At 39.7% G+C, this 22,353-nt stretch overlaps 1 protein-coding gene across 7 annotated transcripts in view; it reads right to left on the minus strand.

The window, feature by feature from the left end:
* The window catches only part of MPPED2 (metallophosphoesterase domain containing 2), a 179,303-nt gene that overhangs the window by 87,181 nt on the left and 69,769 nt on the right, over positions 1–22,353 (minus strand). For 6 of the 7 annotated variants that reach the window (XM_081278865.1, XM_081278861.1, XM_081278862.1 and 3 more), the window contains one exon: positions 5,149–5,374. In XM_081278865.1, coding sequence (XP_081134991.1) covers positions 5,149–5,374 — 226 coding nt within the window. Of the gene's footprint in view, positions 1–5,148; positions 5,375–14,906; positions 15,005–22,353 lie in introns of all 7 variants that reach the window. The other variant, XM_081278866.1, reaches the window with a different exon arrangement.

The raw sequence follows: 22,353 nt of genomic DNA on the forward strand, positions 1-22,353 counted from the left end.
TGCAAACAACAATTAGAAATGCTGCAGAGAGTGGAATCAACACTTAACTCCCACTTTGAAAAATGCTGAGAAAATTACATCTAAATGAATGAATGAACTCAACCTGTTGGTGATATGAAATGAGGGGAAGAAAGGGGGTGGGGAATCCTGTTCCAGCCTCCTTTGAAAATGCAACTCAATGGGTTTTCTCTTCCTCTTTCAGCCATTTCAGAATTACCCTGCCTAGGGCTGATCTAATTTTCCTGCTGTAGAAGTTAAAGCACTTCCTCCACAGTTACTAAATCTGACAAATTACACCTGGGTCCACTCTAACGTGAAAAAAATGTGCTCTTTGTTCCTGACCCTTTGGTCAGCCTAGAGATCAAATTCCTGGACATCGGAAAGCCCCACTCATATTCATTAAACACCACAGGAGACCACCTCTGTATTTCTGTTCAAGAGAACAAGGTGCAGGCTATAGCTGAACAGTACAGCTGCTCGGCTCCAGTCAGTGCAATAAGGACTTTTCACTTTTTGCAGCTCTATTACTGATCAATTCGTATGTGGATTTTTTTTTCTACGTAGCATCATAGTGTCAAAAGAACAAATGAAATCAGAAAAAGTAGAGGCCAGTTGATTTTTTAAAATATATTTTTTAGTTGTAAATGGACCTTTATTTAATTTATTTATATGAAGTGCTGGGCGTAGAACCCAGTGCTTCACACATGCTAGGCAAGTGCTCTACCACTGAGCCCCAACCCCAGCTCTGAGGGAAGTTGATTTTTAACTCCCAAGTCCCACAAGTAATTTGACTGAAATCTGTTTATGCTAAACTCAACTGACAGTAACCAAAAATTTTAAAAAACGATTTTAAAATTCTACCTCCCCCTACCCCAGCCAGACAAGCAATTCATTATCACAGTGTCTAATATCTGACAGGTGAGATGTTTTGTCTCTTTCTAACCATACTGAGCCTTTGGAAAAGACATTCCAGAGCTGAGAGAGAATCTGAAAGAGGAAATCATGAGCCATCTTGGAGGCAGAGAATCAACAGTAGAGGCATGAGAAATCCCTGAGCTTTCAAAGTTCAAGGCTGACCTAACTGTATGGCAACACAAGACCCTCTTCTCCTCTTCTCCCCAAAAGAGAGAGAAGAAAACAACAACAGGAAGTTAAGTGAATCTGTGACCAAACTCTTCAAAGAAGATTCCTCAAGATTCCTGGAAGAAGGAAATGATAAGAGGATACATACAGAAGCCAAAGAACCTGCCTTATGGCCTCTGGAGGTAGGGGTGACCCAGAAACTCATGAACACTTTACTCTCCCTCCAAGGGAGCCCATCTCCTTTCCTGGACATGTAACATCACTCACAACTTCATCAGGTTAAAACATTAAACTTCCCCAGACCCACTAAACCACATTCGAATCCTCTTGCTTAAGTACCACAGAATATTCTGGTTGGAAGTGCTCTGATATGTTCTAAGTTATTTTCTACATGCCTGTCAAATTGTAAATCAGGAAACTGAATTCTTTAGGAAGCTTTTAGCTGAGACACAAGTTACAAACATGCGATGTATACAGATTAATATTTTTTGAAGCTAAACTAAATCTCAATCCTTATTATTTATTTATTTGTTGTTCATTTTTTGATGCTGGCGGTCAAATCCAGGGTGCATGCTAAGCAGTTACTCTACCACTGAGATATACTTTAACCCCATATTTTCAAACAAACAAACAAACATGAGTCATAGTTATTTGCTTGGTCTAATGGCAATTGTTTTTGAGAGACTTATGAAAGGATAGAAATCGTGTCAGGGTTCTTATTTTGTTTCTGCTTTTAAATTCAAACTGTTAGCCATATTAGCAATTCAGAACTTAATATTTCCTCAGAACATTCATTGGAAATGCATAGAAATCAATATTAATCAGTTTACATGATGAGAGGGGGTGAAATATCTATTGGGTTATTAAGCAGGCATTTATCTACAAGAGAATCTCAGGGATGGCACCAAACTTTTGAAAGTAGAAAAATAGTACCTACAATATTAAGTTCTCCCAAATTTTGCTTCTTGTCAAATTTTTAATGGTGAAAGATGTTAAAAAGTGTCCATACCCACAAATATGTACTTTTTTCTTTTTTTAAAAGATTCTAACTGTGGTAAACATTCCATGGAGGGAGGGGGTGGGGGGCATCTATGAAAAAGACTAAGGTAGACTTCATTTCCCTGTTTTATAACCCAAATAAATTTAAGTGGTTTGCTTAGTCAGCAGAGGCTAACCCAGGGCTAGAACTCACCCATCTGACTCCAAGTACATCAATGTCCTTATGAAGGCTGACAAAGGAATTAAGCAGATTGGAAACATCAGTGCCCTACTGGTTGTAGTAGCTACACTTATCAAATGCTTACTCCATGCCTGGAAGTCTAGTTGCTGCAAAGGCATTAACTCTGTCTTCATATCAACCACTTAAGAGAAATAATGTCTTTTCCCATTTTAAAGATGAAAAAAACAGAGGCAGAGAGATAGATGTTAAGAAACTCCATGGTCCCACAGTTGAATAAGTAGTAGAAATGGAAAACACTGTCCTCCCTCTACAGAAATGTGGACATTCCTGGGATTAATGCTCAGATTATCATAGAAATATTCATTTTAACAAAATATCCTCACAGTGCAATCCAAACAACTCATGTCTCCAAAGATAGGATGAAACTGAAATTTCCATTTGATCAACCTTTGTATTTTTGTTCAAAATACAAAACACCAACAATTAGGGTGGAGAAAGTCCCATTTAGAGACCTCCCTCACTGTAAAGAAGTGCTCAGCAGGAAATAATTCAAATCTATGAAAATCCCAATACATATTACAGTAGCAACAACTTTAGGATAACACCTCAGAAGACTAATTAACGCTGCCTATCTTCTTAACTTTACCACCCTCCTCAATATTAAAATTAAAAAATCTTAAGTGGTTCAATCTCGTCTAGAGATAACTGGATTGTCTGCAGTTTGTATCATCACCAAAGACAGCTCATGCCCATCACATTGCATATTTGAAGTACTTTTGAGATGCTGCTGCAAGGTCCTTTGCCCAGGACCAAAAACCATTGCCTTATCCATCACCGCTGTAATCTGGTTTAGCTGACCTCTATCCTAAACAGATTTGCATCAGCTCAGATAATGGAGGAAGTTAGTTGCTGTCATCATTTCAGCAACTATCAATCCAGGAATCTCTGAAAGTTCTGTTTATTCGGGTATAGCCTAAAATGCTCCGCGCCTCTTGAAGATTTTTCAAAAATCATGTTTTGTTATTGAAGAAATGATTTTAACTCATATGTGGCTTCTCTGACAATCACAAGTCATTTGTCAACTATTGCATTGTTATTAAGAACTGGACTGTGAAGGGAGAAATGCTCTGGATGCATCCTGCCCTATACAGAAATGCTAATACCAACATCCTGTGTTACCCTGAGATCAGTTTCTAGATTGCAGGTTGACAGGACTAATTTCTGTTGTTTGTTCTCTTGCCCTTTTCCACCTTCTCATGCATAATAATAATAAAAAAATTGATGGACATTAATAAAACAGAACATGAACTGGATCTGCCAATTATAATCTCTAATCATCATACCACACCTACCACTACCACCCCTCAGCCATTCTATATTCCCTGAAGTCAGACCTGCTGGGCTCAAATCAGGATACTACCACTCACTATCTGTGGTGTTTCTGAGCAGTTACTTAACCTTTCTTTGCCTGAGTTTTCTTATCTGCCAAATGAGGATCATAATAGTGTCTATCTTCTAAAGGTACTGTGAGGATGGAATGAGATAACAGAATGGGCTTAGAATAGTGCCTGGCAGATAGTATTTAATTAAGAGTTCACAATCATTGTCAGGTTGGTTTTTAAAGAGAAATGAATTTCCTGTACCCATTTATCAGTCCTTCTGGGTACCAACCAGTAAAGGTAGGAAAACAATTACAGAAAATATCTCAACTTTTTATCTCACAGAAGACAAACCAAACTGTTAATGTGAAAAAAGCAATCTTAATTCATTGCCTGTCCTCTTCTAGCCCTATCCACTGCTAGGGAGAGATTAGGGTGCTTTTCCAGATAGGGTATGTAAAGTTTAGTTCTGCTCAATATATACACAGAACCTTCAGGGGAAAAAAATGGGGGGGGCTAGAATTTTGAATTCTCTGATACTGCAGATCAGCTGATCCACACTCCCATTTCAAACATGGAAACACTGGCTCTGCGGCCAACTGACTTGTCCAAGTTCACGTATGTACTTAGTGGAAGAGCTAAGGGCAGAAAAATAGTAACTATTATCCTAAGCAAATTACCAGTCACTCTCCTAAGTCCACTGCAAATGCTACTATTTAGTCTTTGTAATCACCCTCTAAAGTAGGTATTATTTTTGAATCTTTAAGAATCAAAAACTAAGGTTCAGCCACCATGAAGTAATTTCAAGACCTGGCAACTGTCAACCAGTAGTGCCAAGATCCACAGTGCTTCCTGTCTGGCCCGTAGGCTAAGTACCTGCTTCAAGTTTTCTAGGGCACAGTTTGAGAATTCTGGTACCAAGTTCTCAACCAGTAATTTCCAAACTGCCTGTGATTCAGCCTCACTTGGGGAACTTTAAAAAATACAGATTTCTGGGCTTCATCGAAGGAAGGTGAATCATAGCCTGATTTGTGGGTTTCAAAATCTGTTTCAACAAAGCTGGTTATTCTGACATGTAGAGAGCTTTGAGAAACCCTAATCTCTGCCAGGTATTTTATGACTGCTTCCAGTATAAAATAAGAGGGAAATGAGCTACCAAAGATCGCTGGAATGTTCAGAGGAGCCAAACATGTGTGAAGGGTAGCATGGAACCTTCCCCAGGTCCCCCCATGTCATGCAGACACACGTGCATCCCCAATCCCATACATATGTACATATCTAGCAAAGCCCTACTCCCATTGATCTTACCTAAAGGAATCTTTTTCAAAATGAAAATAACACATACTGTGTTTGCCACAGTACCAGAGTATGTGTTTTGTTGGAAAGGCAGGAATAAGCTTTCTTTCCATCCTGATCATTTTCATTTAAAAGATCTAAATTCAAATCATGCTTTCCTGGTGTGTCCAGCTAAATAACAGAGGGAAAACTGTTCGAATCAACACTTACCAAGGTGCACCATATATCCTGAATCCTTTCACTGTTACCTCTGAATCTTGCAAGTAAATACTGTTTGTCAGGAGGGACTGAACATTGTCAAAGTCCTCTGGTTTCAATTTGGACACAGAGGGGAAACGGTAGTAGTCCTGTTTAACAAGGTCTGCCATGAATTCCTTATCAAATGTCAGTTCATGATTCCCAGCAATCACTATTTTATATTCATATGGCAGGTTTCCTGAAATAAGAAAAAAAAAGCACCAATTAGCACGTTCATTTCCCATCACAAAGTACAGCAGCCAAGATTGTGTGATTAGCAGACGCTTCACCCAAATGAAATAGCTCACACATTCCTTTATATTTCCGTGTGAACCAAAATTTATGATTATTCCTTGATGCTAACAAAAATAAACAGGAGATAGGAAGCTGCTAAGAAGCTAAAAAGCTACTAAGAAAACATTAAACTTTCTAGTTCCATTTCCCTCTTCTGTATTCTACAGATTCACTGTGATGGGATCTACACAGTAATGAATCTACACTTCATAATGATCCCGTCAAAAGCTTTTTAATCATGATACCTAAGAGAAGGCCTGAGGTTGGTTTGGTCCTCAAAAAATATGCCAACCAACTATTCCTAACAACTCAGATAAATGCTATATTTTTAGTATATCCTTCACAGAAAAGACATGGCATAACCAAGCATTCCACAATTTACATATACGAAAGGAACCACATCTTACAGTTTCATAATGCAAGTATAATTTCAAGTTTACCTTTTGGCTTGTGAATAAATAGAACATTATTAAGGGGCCCCTGATTGGAAGGCTAACTTTCCCCCTGTTGGGATGGGAGAAGAAACTGTAACGCTTAACCCCCTTTTAATATTTATGGTATGGAAATGTGAGTTCTCGGTGTGTGCTTTTTATGCAAAAGTTTCCCGATCGAAATGAGATAATTCTGGGAAGAAGAATGAAAGCTATAAAGGAAAACCCAAACACCAGACTTCTGCATAGATTTATAATGTTTGAATAAAGTACAGATCATACATATTAATAACTCACCGTGATGCTATAGGAACCCAAATCCAAAGGCAGATAGTACCGGGCAGCTGTCCCCATTCTGAGATTAATGCCCTTTTCTCTACTCTGTCACTACCCATCTCTCAAGCCTCACTGTTGGGCTGCTGCTTATTTTATTTCATTTTGGAGGAAGAAAAGGACAACAGCGCCTATGATTCTAGCTTCCTGAGACTCCTGGATCCAATGCAAAATTAATGTTTCCTGCTATTCCAGGAAGAATTAAAGTTACTACTCTCAGGAAATTGGATACACTTGTTGTAAGAATTGGTCCTTACCAGCAAGCCAGGGTCAATGATCTAATTAAGAAAGCTTAGTAGGGAAGAGAATTTGGGGCGGAGGTTGGGGAGGGGACCAAGTTCTGTCATCGGTCCACTTGGATTTCAGCAACGAAAACCACAAAGGTTACACTGTGAAGTCCTTCCTTGCAATCTCAGCCGCATACTGCAAACATGCTAATGTACAGTGGTTTTAAAGATGGACATTTGCAATGTTTTGCAATGCTACTATTTTTCTTTGGCTTTTAATTTTCAGTTTCTAATGGTAACAGAATTGCATATATAGGGGGTGCATTAATGGGGAGGATAAGAGAGAGATGAAAGCAGTCTGATGGAAAATGACACCACAGAGAGATGAAACCAGAAATGTTGAGGCCAAGAGTCAATGCATATCCTTGATAACTAGCCCACATAACCATGCCTTTGGCCTCAGTTATTTGCAAGGCTGTGCTGAAGAGCACATCCAAAATAAGAAGCCTCCCTCAAATTCATGTTTATGCAAGTTTGGCAATTATTAGTGTGATGTATGTTGCAAGCTACTTAGATAGAATGGTGATGACACTTTGCACAACCCCTGCACTTGAAGCACAGATGAAGGATAGTATTATAAATAGGGCAACAAATTCCCAGCACGGCACATGCTGGAAAGTCATAGGCCCTTCTACTCTAATATCATGGCTTTGTGAATCCTCCAATGGCTTGATTTTGTACCCCCAGTTTCACCTGTGCTCCCAAAGCTAAAACAGGCTAAAATGTTTTCCTGGACAGTAAGGCATCCCAAGACAGGTCCTGCCTGTGCGAATCTTTGAGCAGTTCTACTTGTACACATTGTACTGTGGCTGTCCAGCTCTACTTTATAATCTTTCATGAAGTTGGAGTCCCTGAAAACCCTTTAATTATGCACAAATGCTCTTGCAAGAGGACTTGGCTTCTCCATTTGTCCTCATTTTACAGCTTTGGTTCCAAACAGGTAAGACCAGGACACAGGGTGAAGGATGTACCATTTTTCCCTTTCAGACCAGTTTCTAAAAAAATAAAATAAAATAAAAACTGCTGCAAAGTAAATCTTCCTCAGGACGACAGGCATCCTTGGTGTCTTTTAAATCAAATTTTGAAGACTCAGCATAAAGAAGTAGCAACCGAAATGAACACCCGCAGAAACTGTGATGATATTTACACATCACCAACAAACTCATCTCTTTCTGGGAATTCAATAGTAGTTTCCAACTTCCATCCTCTGTTACCTGTGTTATGAGATTGTCTGACATATTTTCTTTTTTGCTGAACTGACCTTTCATCTATAATCTGCCAACCTTTATGTTTTATATGAAAAGTGTAAGCAGGGCAGCTGACAAATCTCCTGTTACTTGATGGCATTTTCATTTTTTTCCAGACTAGATTAATTTGGAAGCCTCAGCAGTCAAGCTTCAAACTTCTTGGTATTCAAATGGCATCACTTTCAAATTGTCAGACAAAGAGTTGCCTGCCTTCATCCATTTTATTCATATTAGCCCATTTAAGCCAACCTGTTTGAAAAAAAATTTAAAAAAAAAACCCAAGTCCACATATAGATATTCTAAAATAGAAAAAAATCTTTGCTCTGAATGACGTAAAGAACTCTACCAAGTAACCATTTCCATCGTTCCCAAGATATGGTGTATGTTCCACTAATGACAGCCAAAATTATTTTAGGTGGAGTGAAGATGAACCCTTGACAAAATGTCAAACAGTTCTGTGCATTTTAAAAATGCACATTTTGGAAAAAAATACAATATAACATCATTAAATAATAATATACAGCCTTCATTTCTTAAAATTTTTACATGTAAAATAAGAGGTGACTAACTCACTCTAGTCAGAATGGCAATTATCAAGAATACAAGTAACAATAAATGTTGGTGAGGATGTGGGGAAAAGGGTACATTACACTCATACATTGCTGGTGGGACTGCATATTGTTGCCACCACTCTGGAAAGCAGTATGGAGATTCCTCTAAAAACTAGGAACAGAATTACCCTAGGACCTAGCTATCCCACTCCTCGGCATATATCTAAAATATCTAAAATCAGCATACTATAGGAATACAGCAACATCAATGTTTGTAGCAACACAATTCGCAACAGCCAGGCTACAGAACCAACCTAAGTGTCCTTCAACAGAAGAACAGATAAAGAAAATGTTATACACACACACACACACACACACACACACACAATGGAATATAACTTAGCTATAAAGAAGAATGAAGTGGCATTTGCAGGTAAATGGATAGAACTGGAGACCATCATGCTAAGTGAAATAAGCCAGACCCAAAGAGTCAAAATTCAAATGTTTTCTCTGATATGGGAAAGTTAGTCCAAAATAAGGAAAAAATAAATAAAAGTGGCAGTGGGAGGGATTCCATCAAACAGAAAAATCAGTGGAGTAGAGGAAAGGGGTTGAGGGGAGAGGCAGGAGGGACAGGAAAAGGGAAGAACAGCGGAATGAATTTGACCTCAATTTCCTATGTGCATATATGAACACACCACAGTGAATCTTACCAACATGTATATCCACAGGCACTAATTTAAAAAATAAAAAGAAAAATATAAGTAAATAGCATGAAGATCAGTAAAAGATGGGGATGGGGAAGAAGGAGGGCAGGGGAAGAGGAGGTACTGGGGACTGAATAAAACAAATTATGTCAAAATGAACCCTAATATTACGTACAACTGAAAAGAACGAATAAAACAGAAAACTTAAAAAGATAAAAACAAGTAAGAGGTGACTTTAAGAAAACTTTGAGCCAATAAGAGCACAAATAATTCACAGGCACAGCCAGGTGATGGTGGCAGCCAGTGAATGAATGATGTGGACAACTAGCCCGTCAGTCCAGTGCAGAGCTACAGACTACAGATGAGGTGTGAGGGCTCGGAGGCTGCATCTGCGTTTCACTCTAGTCTGTATCTTCCGGGCTTAGAGTGTTCCCCTTAGAGTATTCCCCCCCAAAGCAGCCTGGTTCCTTTCCGGCTCCCAGGCATCCTCTGGCCCCCTCACCAACAGGCAACATACCCTCTAAGCACAGGGATAAAGAGCAGGGCGGGTGGCATGGCTCCTCCCCTTCACATTCAGGTCCTTCCATAGGTGTCTTCTTTCTAATATCTGGCCTCTTCTTCACCTTCCTCTGACTCCCTCTGGCACCTTCCTCTCCAGATACCGCCTTATTTTGCCATTTTGCTCCTCTCTCTTTATCTGTAGAATCTCCCTCTACAATGCGTTCACAGATACCCATCCCTTGATCCGCACACAGCCACATGTGCCACACACACAATTCTAAACAGGACTTGACCTTGACCTTGTTCTTTGACATGCTTCCTCAAGTCACTTCTAACCTCTGGGAAGAGCACCTCAGATGTGTACAGCTGGTAGGCTGAATTCAGTCCACAGAGATGTTATAGTGAGCCCCCAACTGAAGCTTTACTTTAAAAAAAATGACCTATCAGGTGATAATACACACACACACACACACACACACACACACACACACACACACTTGGGTATCCAGCCTCTTTGGGAAAATCAAAAGATCAGGAAACACTGACTTCCATCTTCCATCTTCTGAAGACTTGTGCCTTCCTGTTTCCACTCCTACCTGGCCACTTACTGCATCTCGCTTGCCTGATGGGCCCCTGTATTATCAGGTCTAACAATTTGCAGAGAAATGGTTACTCTGGATTTATCCAATGCAACCTGGATTCTCTTTCTAAGAAATTCTGTTCCAAAAGCCTCCCTGGAATGTCACTAATGATGTCCTAATGGCCAAAGTCAAGGCTTTTTCTCTCTTCTCACCTCTGTTCACACCACAATGATATGTGGTCTCTGAAAGTCTCTCCCCTGGATTCCTGACTGAGCTCTCTAAATCCCCCCTCCCCTTCTGTCTGGTATTTCCCTTCCTGTTTCTTTCTCCTCAGCTCACTTCCCATCCTCCCGGCTGCTTTGCAGCTTACACCCTGAGACTCTCCTCCTTCCTCTCCTTCTATGGAGATTATTCAAGGCACTCTTACTATAATTCCCATATTGCTATTCCTCACGGTTCAATTTTTAAACCTAAACTATGTGAGCAGCGTAGAGTTAAGCTGGGACTCTGCAGGGCTCACGGTGTATTAGCTGAATGACCCTGAACAGATTCCTGTGCTTTCCAAAGTCCACTAGCAAAAATGGAGAGAATAACGACACCTATCTGGTGGGTTGTGGCAAGGATAAAATGAGATGAAACATCCAACGCATGGGCATGGGATAGAGTCAAGAACCAGTGCCTGCTAACTTTTATTATTTAATCTTTTAGTTTTACTTCTCACGTGTGACTCGTCTCTCCCCAGATCTGAAGGCATGGATCATGGCTTCTAATTCCTTGTTTGATCCAATGTACCCAGTTCAGTACTTCCTAATGGCAGGCACACAGTTCATTTTTTTGTGAATAAGTGATGGAATGAATGAATCTTTGCAAGATTCACCAGGAGTTTCCTAAGAATTCCAGAAATTGGGCTTGTCATTTTGGACTATGACAGAGTGAAAGCCAGTGTCCTGATTTCTTCCAAGTTTGAGCCCTTGTGAGGTGTCCTATTCTGTTCCCTAATATATGGTCTAGTCAGCTAACTTCCAATTGATTATTTTAAAACTACAGATTGGGGTGGAGAAAAAGGAATACTTTTACACTGCAAGTGGGATTGTAAATTAGTACAACCACCATGGAAATCAGTATGGAGTTTCCTCCAAAGACTAGGCATCGAACCACCACTTGACCAGCTATACCACTCATTGGTATTTATCCTAAAGAATTAAAGTCATCACAGCATAGTGGTACAAGGGTCCTATGCTTCTCTCGCATGTGGAAGCTAGAGAGGAAAAAGGGAAAGAAATGTGGGAGGCGTGTCTCATGAAGATAAAAGGGAAATCAGTTGGGTAGAGGAAAGGGAAAATCCGGGGAATGTTACTGGCCAAATTACGTTGTTAAATTGTGTGCATATAAGAATACACAGCAACAAATCCCACCATTATGTACACAGAAAGTAATAAGGCTACCTCTAAGGACTGGCGAGGATTAAACAAGATGCTCCACATGAAGAACCTCATGGTTTCCACACTTTGCATTCAGTCAGTGGACACGAGCTCCGTGGTTACTGTTCTGATGATGGGGATGATGAGCCCTCCCTATGGCTACCCCAGAAATCGTCAGTTTATCCATAAATGGGATCACTCCCTGGTGCCAGGCACAATGGCATTTCTCTCCAAGTAAAGCATCTGAATATGGAAAATAAAAGTGAATTTTCTAATGGTAGAGTCTGGCATGGTCCAGTGTGTCCTTCAAGCAGTAACAGTATTATTAAGGCTAATAAGGCATCAGGAGTTACTGGGAAAGAGGAGTGGGCAGAGAGCCCTCTAGCCTGTACAAGTGTCGAGAATATCCTAACCTGGCAGAGCGAGTGCCGTAGACACGCCATCTTTTTCCTTCTTCTCTGCCTGGCTACCCATCTCTTTCAATATTTACAGAAGAGGGAAGATATGCCAGGACTGGCCTCTCATTCACAAATGAACAGTATAATCCGAGATCGATGGCCTCCAGGTGCCCTTTCTCTCAAGAGCTATTCCTCATCTGGAATGTCTCTGATTTCTTCATGCAGTCAGATGGGGGTGCTTTTCTAAGAGCATGTCACAAGAAATAGAATACCAAGAAAAGTTTAAGATCTTCAGCTCTGCATGTGTCTCGTAAATCTTTAACAACTTCAAAGCAAACATACAGGGACTTGTGTCAAGGTCAGCCTCCCTGCCTTATAACACTCTGGACGCTGAATGTGTCATTCCAGTGGCTCCCATGAATCACAGCAGATGAACCAGGCGGGTCCTCCGAGACTACTGATGGTTGGGAAGCTGCGCTCCATGAAGCTTCCCCAGGGCTGCAGCAAGGCAAAATGAGAAAGACCCCGAGGGCTGAGGGGAGGGAGTTGACTCCATGTTCACCAGAGCCGCTCTGTGTTCCCTGATTTTACAATGTGTGGACAGGTTTCCTGAAGATAGACTCCTTGGCTTGACAAAAAATTAAATAAAACCAAAACAAACAAAAAACCCAAACACTGATTCATCCAGCTCCGTTTTCTTGGAAAAGAAACCAAGTGCCAGAAAGGTGCTGCTACTTGCTATATAAAGTCACTGAGCTGGTGGCAGAAGTGGGATAACAATCTAGCTCTTTTGTCTCCCAGGCCAATATTATTTCAGTTGAACCCAAATCTGTAACAGCACAATAAAGTCTGGCTCAGAGCCTACCTTTAACATGAGTCTTTTTTATGCTATTCCCTTATTTTTGGCGACCTCTTCTCTAGTTCTAGGCAGTGATGCCTTTTTCGTTTGTTCCAAGAAACAGAGCCGCACATTCTAGATGTCTCTCTGGCTATGTCATGGACTTCTCCATAGGACAGGAGGGGCAGTGTCAGACTCACGCTTTGACGACATTCTGGCACAACTAAGGCATTCCCCAAATGCTACAGCAGCTATCTCGGTGTCATTTCTTACCCACCACCTCCCAGGAGGATCTGGGAGCCCATCCAAGGACAGGAGGGTCACAAAAAAAATTGGGTGCTTTCCCCAGGACAGGAAAGTGAACTTTATGTAAGGTACCAGAATTCTAAACACTTGTCTATATTATAAAAACAAGAACAAAACTAGGATAAAGAATGGAAGTTTAAGGTAATAAACACAAACACCTATAGGGACCAGGGATATAAGAGAAAAAAAATTGAATTGGACCAGGTGGAAGATAATAGAAAACAGTGAGACCTGGGGCAAGGCATGCATCATTTTAAATAAACATATACAATCACTGCTCTAGCCAAACAAGATTCCCTTGCTAGCTTGACCCTCTCCTCCAATAAAAATTAATGCCCCTCAAAATTAAGTATCATAAACCTGCAACCTATTTTTCTGCTATAAATCATTATGTAATGTATTTCCCTAGAAAATTCAAGTACAGGTCAAACCACATCCAAGGTCAATTTCAGTATCTTCACTTTTCCCAGGAATCTGCCTGCTACTTGCTAGAAAATGGCTCTTGCTTCAAGCTCTGCACCACCTCATGAATGGGAAGCACAGGAAATATAGCAGTGGCTCATCAGGTTGTGGCTAAGGCCAAATATCACCTTCCCCACACCTCATTTTTTTTTTTTTTTAATCAGGGACTGGTAAACAAGGCTAATCAATTGCTATCTCCTCTTCACTTCTGCTAAAAACAAGAGAAACCTAACCTTCAGCAATAATTCTGAAAGAAGGCATCCCAAAGCCAACATGGTCTTCCAGGTTTCCTCAGTAAAAGAAAACCTAGTTCTATAAAGGTGACAAACTTTAAGATCTCAAGCCCTGTGTCCGTCCCCTTTTATGCTCCTAAATTATGGATTTTGAAAATGTACGAGGAAATTAAAACGATCTGTAACACAGCACTCACAGTAAATAAAAGTCACTCTGTAGCAGGAAGAAAAAACAATAGAGAGAGGACAGGACAGAAGAACTTGATATGGCTCAAAGGTGTGGGAAAATCAGACCTGCAAATACAAGCATAGGGCTGACCTTCCCTTGTCAATGTGCTGGAGAATTACCTCACTTTCTGAGCTAACAAAGAATAAAACAGACATATAGTTCTACTATCATGGGACTGTTTCTAAACAAAAGAGATACATTACAATTTGATCAGATTTCTCCACCTGCAGCTTGTGCGGGGCAGTGCCAGGGGGCTGTTTTAAAATACTGGTCTCTGAGACCAGTGGTATAAAGGGACCTTGTGATACCCCAAAGGTAGATAGAAGGAGGAAATTTTTCCTGTTTAAAATTATAATTATATTTTTAATATCACGACTCCAGCAGGAGCAGGAAAAATGTTCAAACTCCTAAAGTCTCTCTATTCTACTGAGGACTGAGCAAGAATAACCTGGGCCTGAGAACTGGCCAAGCAGAAAATTCTGCAGGATGATGGAAGGGGAAAGTAACACCAGTGGCTCTGAAGACAGAAGAACTAGGAGGCTCAGGGTCGGGCTAAGGAGACGTTTCATCTCAATTCCCTGGTTGGTGATGAATGGGGACTGATATCAGAGCCAAGCCCACCTGGAAAAAGGGAGGGGCTCTGTCAGATAAGAGGAGGCAGAGGCCACTTTTCACTGCTGTACCTCTAGCACCTAGGAAAATGCCTGGCACTTGGTGCCCGCTGCCTACTTGTTAAATGAATGAACAGACCTCCAGGAATCCCTCCTGGCTCCAGATTTGCACTCACTTGCCTCAGCTGCAAAACCACCAGAAACATTCAGTTGGGGTAAGCTCCGTCTCTGACCTCAGTCTGTCCCCCGTCAGGCTCCATTAATTTTCACAAGTCCTGACAGCTCTCACGTTAATACTCACACTTGCTGATGGAGCCACATGGCAGGTTCAGACTGCTACCTTCTCCTCTGAAACTCATGCATTAGGGTTTCTTCCATGCTTGCAATGGAAAACCAAGTCTAAGAAATATTAAACACAGAAAACTATATTACAATAATGTCAAGGCTGAGCCAGAAACCCAGGAGAATGTAAGGAATGCTCAGCGGAAGCCTGACCGTCCACTGGAGGAATTAAGTTGAGCATAAGAAATTATAGCTGAAAGGCTCCCTCCTCTTCTTCAGCCTCCTCCATAAAAATAATCCCAAGACACCAGAAATGTTATAAGTCTTAATCCACACAAAGGAGATAAGAGTCCACTCCTCTTCTCCCCAGGAAGGCAGTCTCCCTCTGGACCTAAGTGGTCACCAGTATTCTGCACTGATGTCAGATAACACAGCTAAGAAGTGCAAACCATGAGGGAGCAGCTGGTAGGAACTACATTGTTAGGGACCATGAAAACAGCTCAGAGATTTGAATGTCACCTAGCAGCTCCTTGTTTGTATGCATTCCTGTCTCGGCCGTAACCTTATTCCAAAGTAACTTATTATGACTTACATGCATGCACACACATTCCTTCATAGTCACATTATATGTATATAAAGACAACCACAACTTAGTAAAAAAGGGATGAAAATATCCTCCTTGTTTCCCAATAGAGTGTCTCTATTGCCACCTAGACCAACAGGGCGTGTTCTAAATGGGCAGCTGTGGTGGTAACTGTCCACTGAAGGTCAACTTCAATTAGACTCATCACAGCCATCTGTCTACACAGCCTGAATCATAAGGTAGACTATTCCACTGTTTATTTTACCTAACCTTTTCCTTTTAAATGAGAACCTTGGCTTGTTGTGAAAAGACTTATACCATGTACAACAAATTTGATCTGAACAGGCTATCTCTTAAAGACTATTCAATCTACTTCCTCCAACTTCAGAAAACTGAATCCAAACGAGGGTTTCACCAGATAGCCCCAAGAAAAACTGGTAGACATTGTCGGGTCTCATCTTGATCATCTGGGTACATGTTTACAGCACTCAAACTTACAGAAATGTTTGAATACATAAAGGAAAGGGCATAGGATTTTTGTTAGGATCTAGTTTCTAGTCCTGTTGTTTATTTCCTCTGAGACTCAAATTCAAAATATACTATTTAACCTTCATATTATCCAACAGGAATAAAAAAAAGTAGACTAACTAGACAATCTGTCTTACAAAGTAGATATGAAAATTAAGTCAGACAGGAAAGGACTTAATACAATATCTGACACACAAAGGACGATGATGATTATTTTTATTTTGTTCTTGTTTCTCATTGCAACTTCATTCAGGATAAAAAGGACCATCTCCTATTTTTTGCCTATCACCTTAAGAAAGTATTCAGTAAATATCTTTAATAAATTAGAAGTATTGACTGACAAAGTCTATGGTGAGCTGAAAAAAAAATAATGCATTGGGTTAATCCCCCACAAAGCCTTTAAAAAGCAACTTGAGAGGTATTCCTTCCAGCAATAATTATAAAATAAGTGGCAATTATTCCACTGAATAATTAGAGGAACAAATGCAAATCCTATGGGTTTGCATTTTGCACCATTAAGTATGGTGAAGATCAAATTAAATAAAAATAACACAAGGTATAAAGGCCACATCTTTTAAAAGAAATAACAATTTTAGAGGCTTTTTTGATTTCCCCCTCCTTAACCTTGCAAATAGGAATTTTTTTAAAAAAATCTTTTTTTGTAATAATTACTATTATTTTTGCGTGCTGAAATAACGTTTGGGCAGATGAATGCAGGATTTCAGCATGCAGTGATTCTGAGGGGCTGGGCTGCAGAAAGCAGACTGTGGGGTTGACAGTGGAAATAAAATCTCTGCCTTAACAGCACCACTGGGGCCAGATGAAAATGGTCTTCTAGAACTTGATTAAAACTAAATTGAAAAAGAACATATTTGGCTAATATTACATTAGACTAAAATATAGAAATGAACCCTAATACTCTTGAAATCTAATAAGAAAAAGCCATCTCAATTTCCAAACTTTCAAAGCATCTTCTTTAAATGCATCACAGATCAATTTACATGGTACTTTTGCCAATAAGCAAAACCAAATCACAGGTTCCAATTGGCTTATATTGGAAAGTGTGAGAGCAAATGCTAGAAAATGCAATTACTGCAAACAAACTCCATTTTCTCCCCTCTGAAGGGAATTTCAGGGAATACTTTATTGCCATCAAATAATATTTCTGAAGGCATCAATACACAATTCTATTTTCTTTTCAGAGTCCCCACTCACTGTATAATCTAATCCACTCTTACAGACTATCTTGAAATTTAGAAAAGTGCCTACGAAGGGAGATATTACCTTGCACACACGTCCTCTGTCAATTTTAATAATTTGCACTCTGGACAGGAAGCTGTATAGAGTAAAATTTAGGATCCAGTGAAATTGACTTTTCTTATTTTATACCTCAAAATTTTAATGAAGCATTTCAAGGATGAAGTTTATAAAGAAATCTTACAGGGAAGGTTATTTTGATCAATAGTGACAATGATGAGACAGGGAGAATGGAGACCACATTTATTTCTGTTTTCATTTTTTTGCTTTTCCTCACCCATGAACTGGGAACAACTTCCATTAATAAGAACTCCACTTAAATCAGAGCCACCAAGAAAACTTCTTAGGAGGCGTGAGATGGTGTAGTTCCTTCAGTTAAGATTTGGTGCCATGGGAACACCAGTTCCAACACTCTCCTTGGTCATAGCTTGTGACTTCAGGCCACATCCTCCCTTCTGGGATGAAGAGTACAGAGTACATAATATAATTCTTTAGGCAGAAAGAACTTTTGAAAGGAAATCTTAATCTTTGGGGCCCAGGGCTCCAGGAAGTGGAGCAGGAGATCTATGTCACTGTCCACATTTTCCCTTCCTTGCCTACAGCTTTCCAGTTTCTAGACACCTAGCCTCCAGCATCTTAAAGTTACCTACAGCTCAGGAGAAGAATGTCTACTATGTCTTCCTAAATTCATGTTTTCTTTTAGTAGGATGCATAAGGCAAATGGTATTCTTTAAAGCTCTCCTTTAAATAATTCAATGAAATATTTTAAGGAATCCAGGTAATCAGAACATAGATGAAGAACAGTTTCTGCTGTTCCCAGTAAACAGTAAAATGAAGGAAAAAAAAAAAGCAGAGGTTGCCATGGTACCGTACCATGGTACTGTAAGCTCCCTATTCCTGGGCATTTGGGTCAGGTGTATGCATTCTATCTTTGCCTTAAATTGTTTATTACAAAACATGTCAACTTCTGTCCCTCATTGTACATATCTATATCCACTGCCAAGGCATGGGTTTCCCCCAATCTTTTTGTCCACTTCTGTGATGACTGTGTCCCTCTGCAAAAAAAAAAAAAAAAAAAAAAAAGAAAAGAAAAGAAAAGAAAAAAATTCCTATTAAGAGGCCTGCCCTCAGTACTTCATAATGTGCCTAAAGTTAGAGATAGGACCTTTAAAGAGGTGATTAAGCTAAAATGAGGCCATGAGAGTGGGCCCTATTCCAGTGCCTTATAAGAAGAAATATGGACCTACAGACACCAGGGAATCACATGCACAGAGGAAAGGCCACGTGAGGACACAGCAAGAAGGCAGCCCATATGTAAAGCCCAGGCGAGAAGCCTCAGGAAAAACCAACCTGCCTTGATCTTGGACTTCTATCCTCTACAACTTGAGAAAAGAAATGTCTGTTGTTTAAGCCACTCAGTCTGGTATTTTGTTATGACAGTCTGGTGAGCTAACCCACCTTTCTAGAAGGCAGTCTCTGCCTACTGCTTCCTACATTAAAACTGAAACCATCTATCAAAATACAAATCTGGGGGCTGGGGTTGTGGCTCAGCGGTAGAGCACTCACCTTGCACGTGAGAGGCCCTGGGTTCAATTCTCAGCACCACATAAATAAATAAAACAGAGATATTGTGTTCAATTACAACTAAAAAAATATTTAAAAATTACAAATCTGATCATATTTACTCTCTCCACACACTTCAAATTCTCACCCACTTTAACTTTAAAATCCTCCCAGGTTCTCCAGCATTGCCTACAGGAAAAATAAATAATTTATACATAAAATGGCTAACCTTGCTGGTGTGATGTGCAGAATTCTTTGAGACCCAGCCCCAGCCAGTTGCTCCTTCACCCACACCCTGAACACTGAGGTTCGCCAAGTGCTTACAGTTCATACAGTGAGAATTTGTCTACATAGCTCTTTCTCTCCCACTTAACTATGGATCTTGGGAGGGTTCAGACTACATTCACTTTTGTATTACCAGCAGGCTTCAATAATTATTTAGCAAATGAATGAATAAAGAAATAATTCTATCCCAGATGAGAATCATGTGGATATGAGTAACTTGTACCCAAATTCTGGGTTCAACATGGCCTGAAAGTGTTATAGATCAAATTCCAAGATGTCATCAATTACATATATCCTGAATTATACCATTCATTTGCTATTAAGAAACTAAATCTGATTTTAAAAACCTGTCATGGGGAGGACTATTTTTCTGGGAAAGGCATAGGGGCCAAAGAGATTAGCCTTCTCATAATAAGGATTCAAGGTTGTTGAATAAGTGAACAAATAAATGAATGCATTATCACACAAATAATAATGCACCACCATTTCAAAAGAGAAGGAAATTATTGCTGCATATTTAACATTACTCACTTAAAGATTTTTTTCCAGTCTTTGTTACTAGGATTTGGAATCAATAGATGCAGTTAATGGAATGGTCATTCATTATGCAAAAAAGGTGCTTGTATTTCTTCCTGGTTGTATCCCTTCATCTGTTAGTTTTCATCCCTAGGCCTCCCAGGCAAATCATTGCTGTTTTGACAGCTGGCTTTGTAGAGGCCCCTCTTCATAAATGAGCCTACTGCCCAGGCCCAGACAGGACATATGTGTGCATCTTCTCAGGCCCCCAAGTCACTGGGTCAGATCAAAGAATCCATGCTAATTTATGTGCAGGGCCAGCTCTTTCCTTTTGCTTCCAACAGAAAAATCAAGGGGCAGTAGGGTGCTCCTGACCGCTTATCCTCTAATTCCAGGCTTACTGAAATTCCTACCTAGCAGAGTCCTCAGAGTTCACAGTCATTCCTTCTATAGAATGGGAAGCTGAGACCAAGCAAGGACACATAACTCCTCTAAGGTCACCCAGTGGCTTGGGTACAACACAGAATGCCTGAGATCACAAACCAATCCTCTCTGTTCCACCATATCACAGGATGACATGGTCAGGTTCTGAGTCAGAGATAATTTATGTGCTTTGCTTTACAGATCAGAAAATTTTAGTTCAGAGAAACTGAGAGGCTCTTCTGAACCCATACCCATGAACTCTGATTTCTAAAACCCTTCTACCACTACCTGAAAGAGTCTTCCAGTTAACACCCAGGACATTTAGTCATTCATTTCTTTATATCTCACAGACACTAAAGATTGCTGAGGTTCCATTCTTGAGAAACTCTCTTCTATTCTTTTTAAACCTTTACTCGTCTGGTTTAAGAGATTTTCTTTTATTTGACTTGTGGAAGGCATCTACTAGTTATCTTAACTGTGAGCTTAAATAAAAGAGTAAGTTAAGGTGAGAGAAATGTCCTCTCTGGATTCAGCCACTGTTCTTCCAAATATTTCTTCTGTTTCTGATACTATTACTAAGGCACTCTTTAATAGAAAAAATCTTCCATCAGGCCAATATCCTAAATTTACTTACTTATTTTTCTTTTTTTTAATATTTATTTTTTAGTTCTAGATGGACACAATATCTTTATTTTATTTTTATGTGGTGTTGAGAATCGAACCCAGTGCCTCATGCATGCTAGGTGAGCGCGCTACTACTTGAGCTACATCCCCAGCCCCTTACTTATTTTTCGATGTATAGCTAAGGGGCTGCATTTGCTTAAGACAGTATGGCATCCCTTCTTCCTTTCAAATACTTTGATAGTTCCTCGAGGTTTGGAGCAAAAGATTTTCCAGACTGATATCTTCTGAACCACAGTATTTCATTTCTATGTGTCTCTGAAATAACCAGCTTCCATTTTTCACTAGGATTATTCTCTTCAGAGTAGGAGCTGAAGCCAAGATCATTGACTATTAAATGCTAGAAATGGAGGCCAAGTTTCTTTGTAAAAAGGCTACTTTTATTTATTTTTTTAAATTGAATTCCTTTGGAGTGTTTTTTTTTTTTCCGGAAACTGTAGATTAGATACACTAGTAAGAAGAGAAGGTTATTATTGCAGAGTTTCATATAATTCTCTAGAAACAAGAATTCCAAACACTTCTATTCAAACCCATCCAAAGATTGTAAAGTTGATCCCTTACTGGGAAGGTCTGGCCAGATTTCAATTCTTTGGGTTAAATTGTCCTTACTTTTTCAATCTGTCATGTGACATTTCACTTTCAACTCCATATTCTCAGATTCACCCACTTTGTGATTTCACTCTCCTTTCCCTGACTTTGATTTCCATTTGTATCATTTCAAGGATATTGCAAAGTCAGGTCTCAACCTAAATTTTCTAATGCAGCAGGTTTATGGATCAGAGATCCTCCAAGATCCCATTAAATCCCATTAGATTTCTGACCCTCTCAAAAGTCAGGATGAGATTTGATAATGAAACAGGGTTCTAGAATGCCCATGGAATGATCATGTCTTTCTACAACAAAAGATTTTTCTAAAAAAAAAATAAAAATAAAAACCACTTTCCTTTCATAAATTCCTTAGGTTCCTAGCATTTTGACAGGCAGAATGTTTGGTGGGGGCTGAGACTAATGATGCACAAAATGGCAAATGGTACCCACCTTTATGGGACTTATACTGAGCTGGCACCCACAGTCAATAAAGAAGTAAATACCTATTAACATAACTCAGATTATGGTAGGTGCTAGGGAGAATGGGGATTAGTAGATTCTGTGAAAGACAGTAACACAGGATAAATATGGCAACCAAGGAGGTGTCTTTGAGGGATATCAGTCAACATTTTCTGCCTGCCCACTCCTTTATCAATAATCAATAGATGTGTCAGAAATAGACTTTCCTCATTATGTGTAACATAACACAGTGAGGCAAGAAGCATACACATGCACACACTGGAGAGATTCATGACAGGTGTCAAGCATATGGTTCTTTGAAAAATCTCAATTTTTTTTTCATTTAAAAAATCATCTATAGCAATCTGCTATAGTCAATTTTATTTTTTTTAAATTTTAATCTATTCTTGTGTTCAAAAATCTTTCTAAATGTGTTTATTCAATTTTCTGCCCTAGTAAGAAAAGCATAATAAGGAAGCAACCAAGAGGAAGTAAATTGTACAAGATGGGGCAGACCATGTGCAAGCCCTGAGTCCTTAATGTTGTTGTTGCCTAGGGGGTGGCATGGAGCAGTTCAACAAAG

Source organism: Spermophilus citellus, assembly GCF_964194105.1.
Source record: "Spermophilus citellus genome assembly, chromosome: 2".
Lineage (NCBI taxonomy): Eukaryota > Metazoa > Chordata > Mammalia > Rodentia > Sciuridae > Spermophilus > Spermophilus citellus.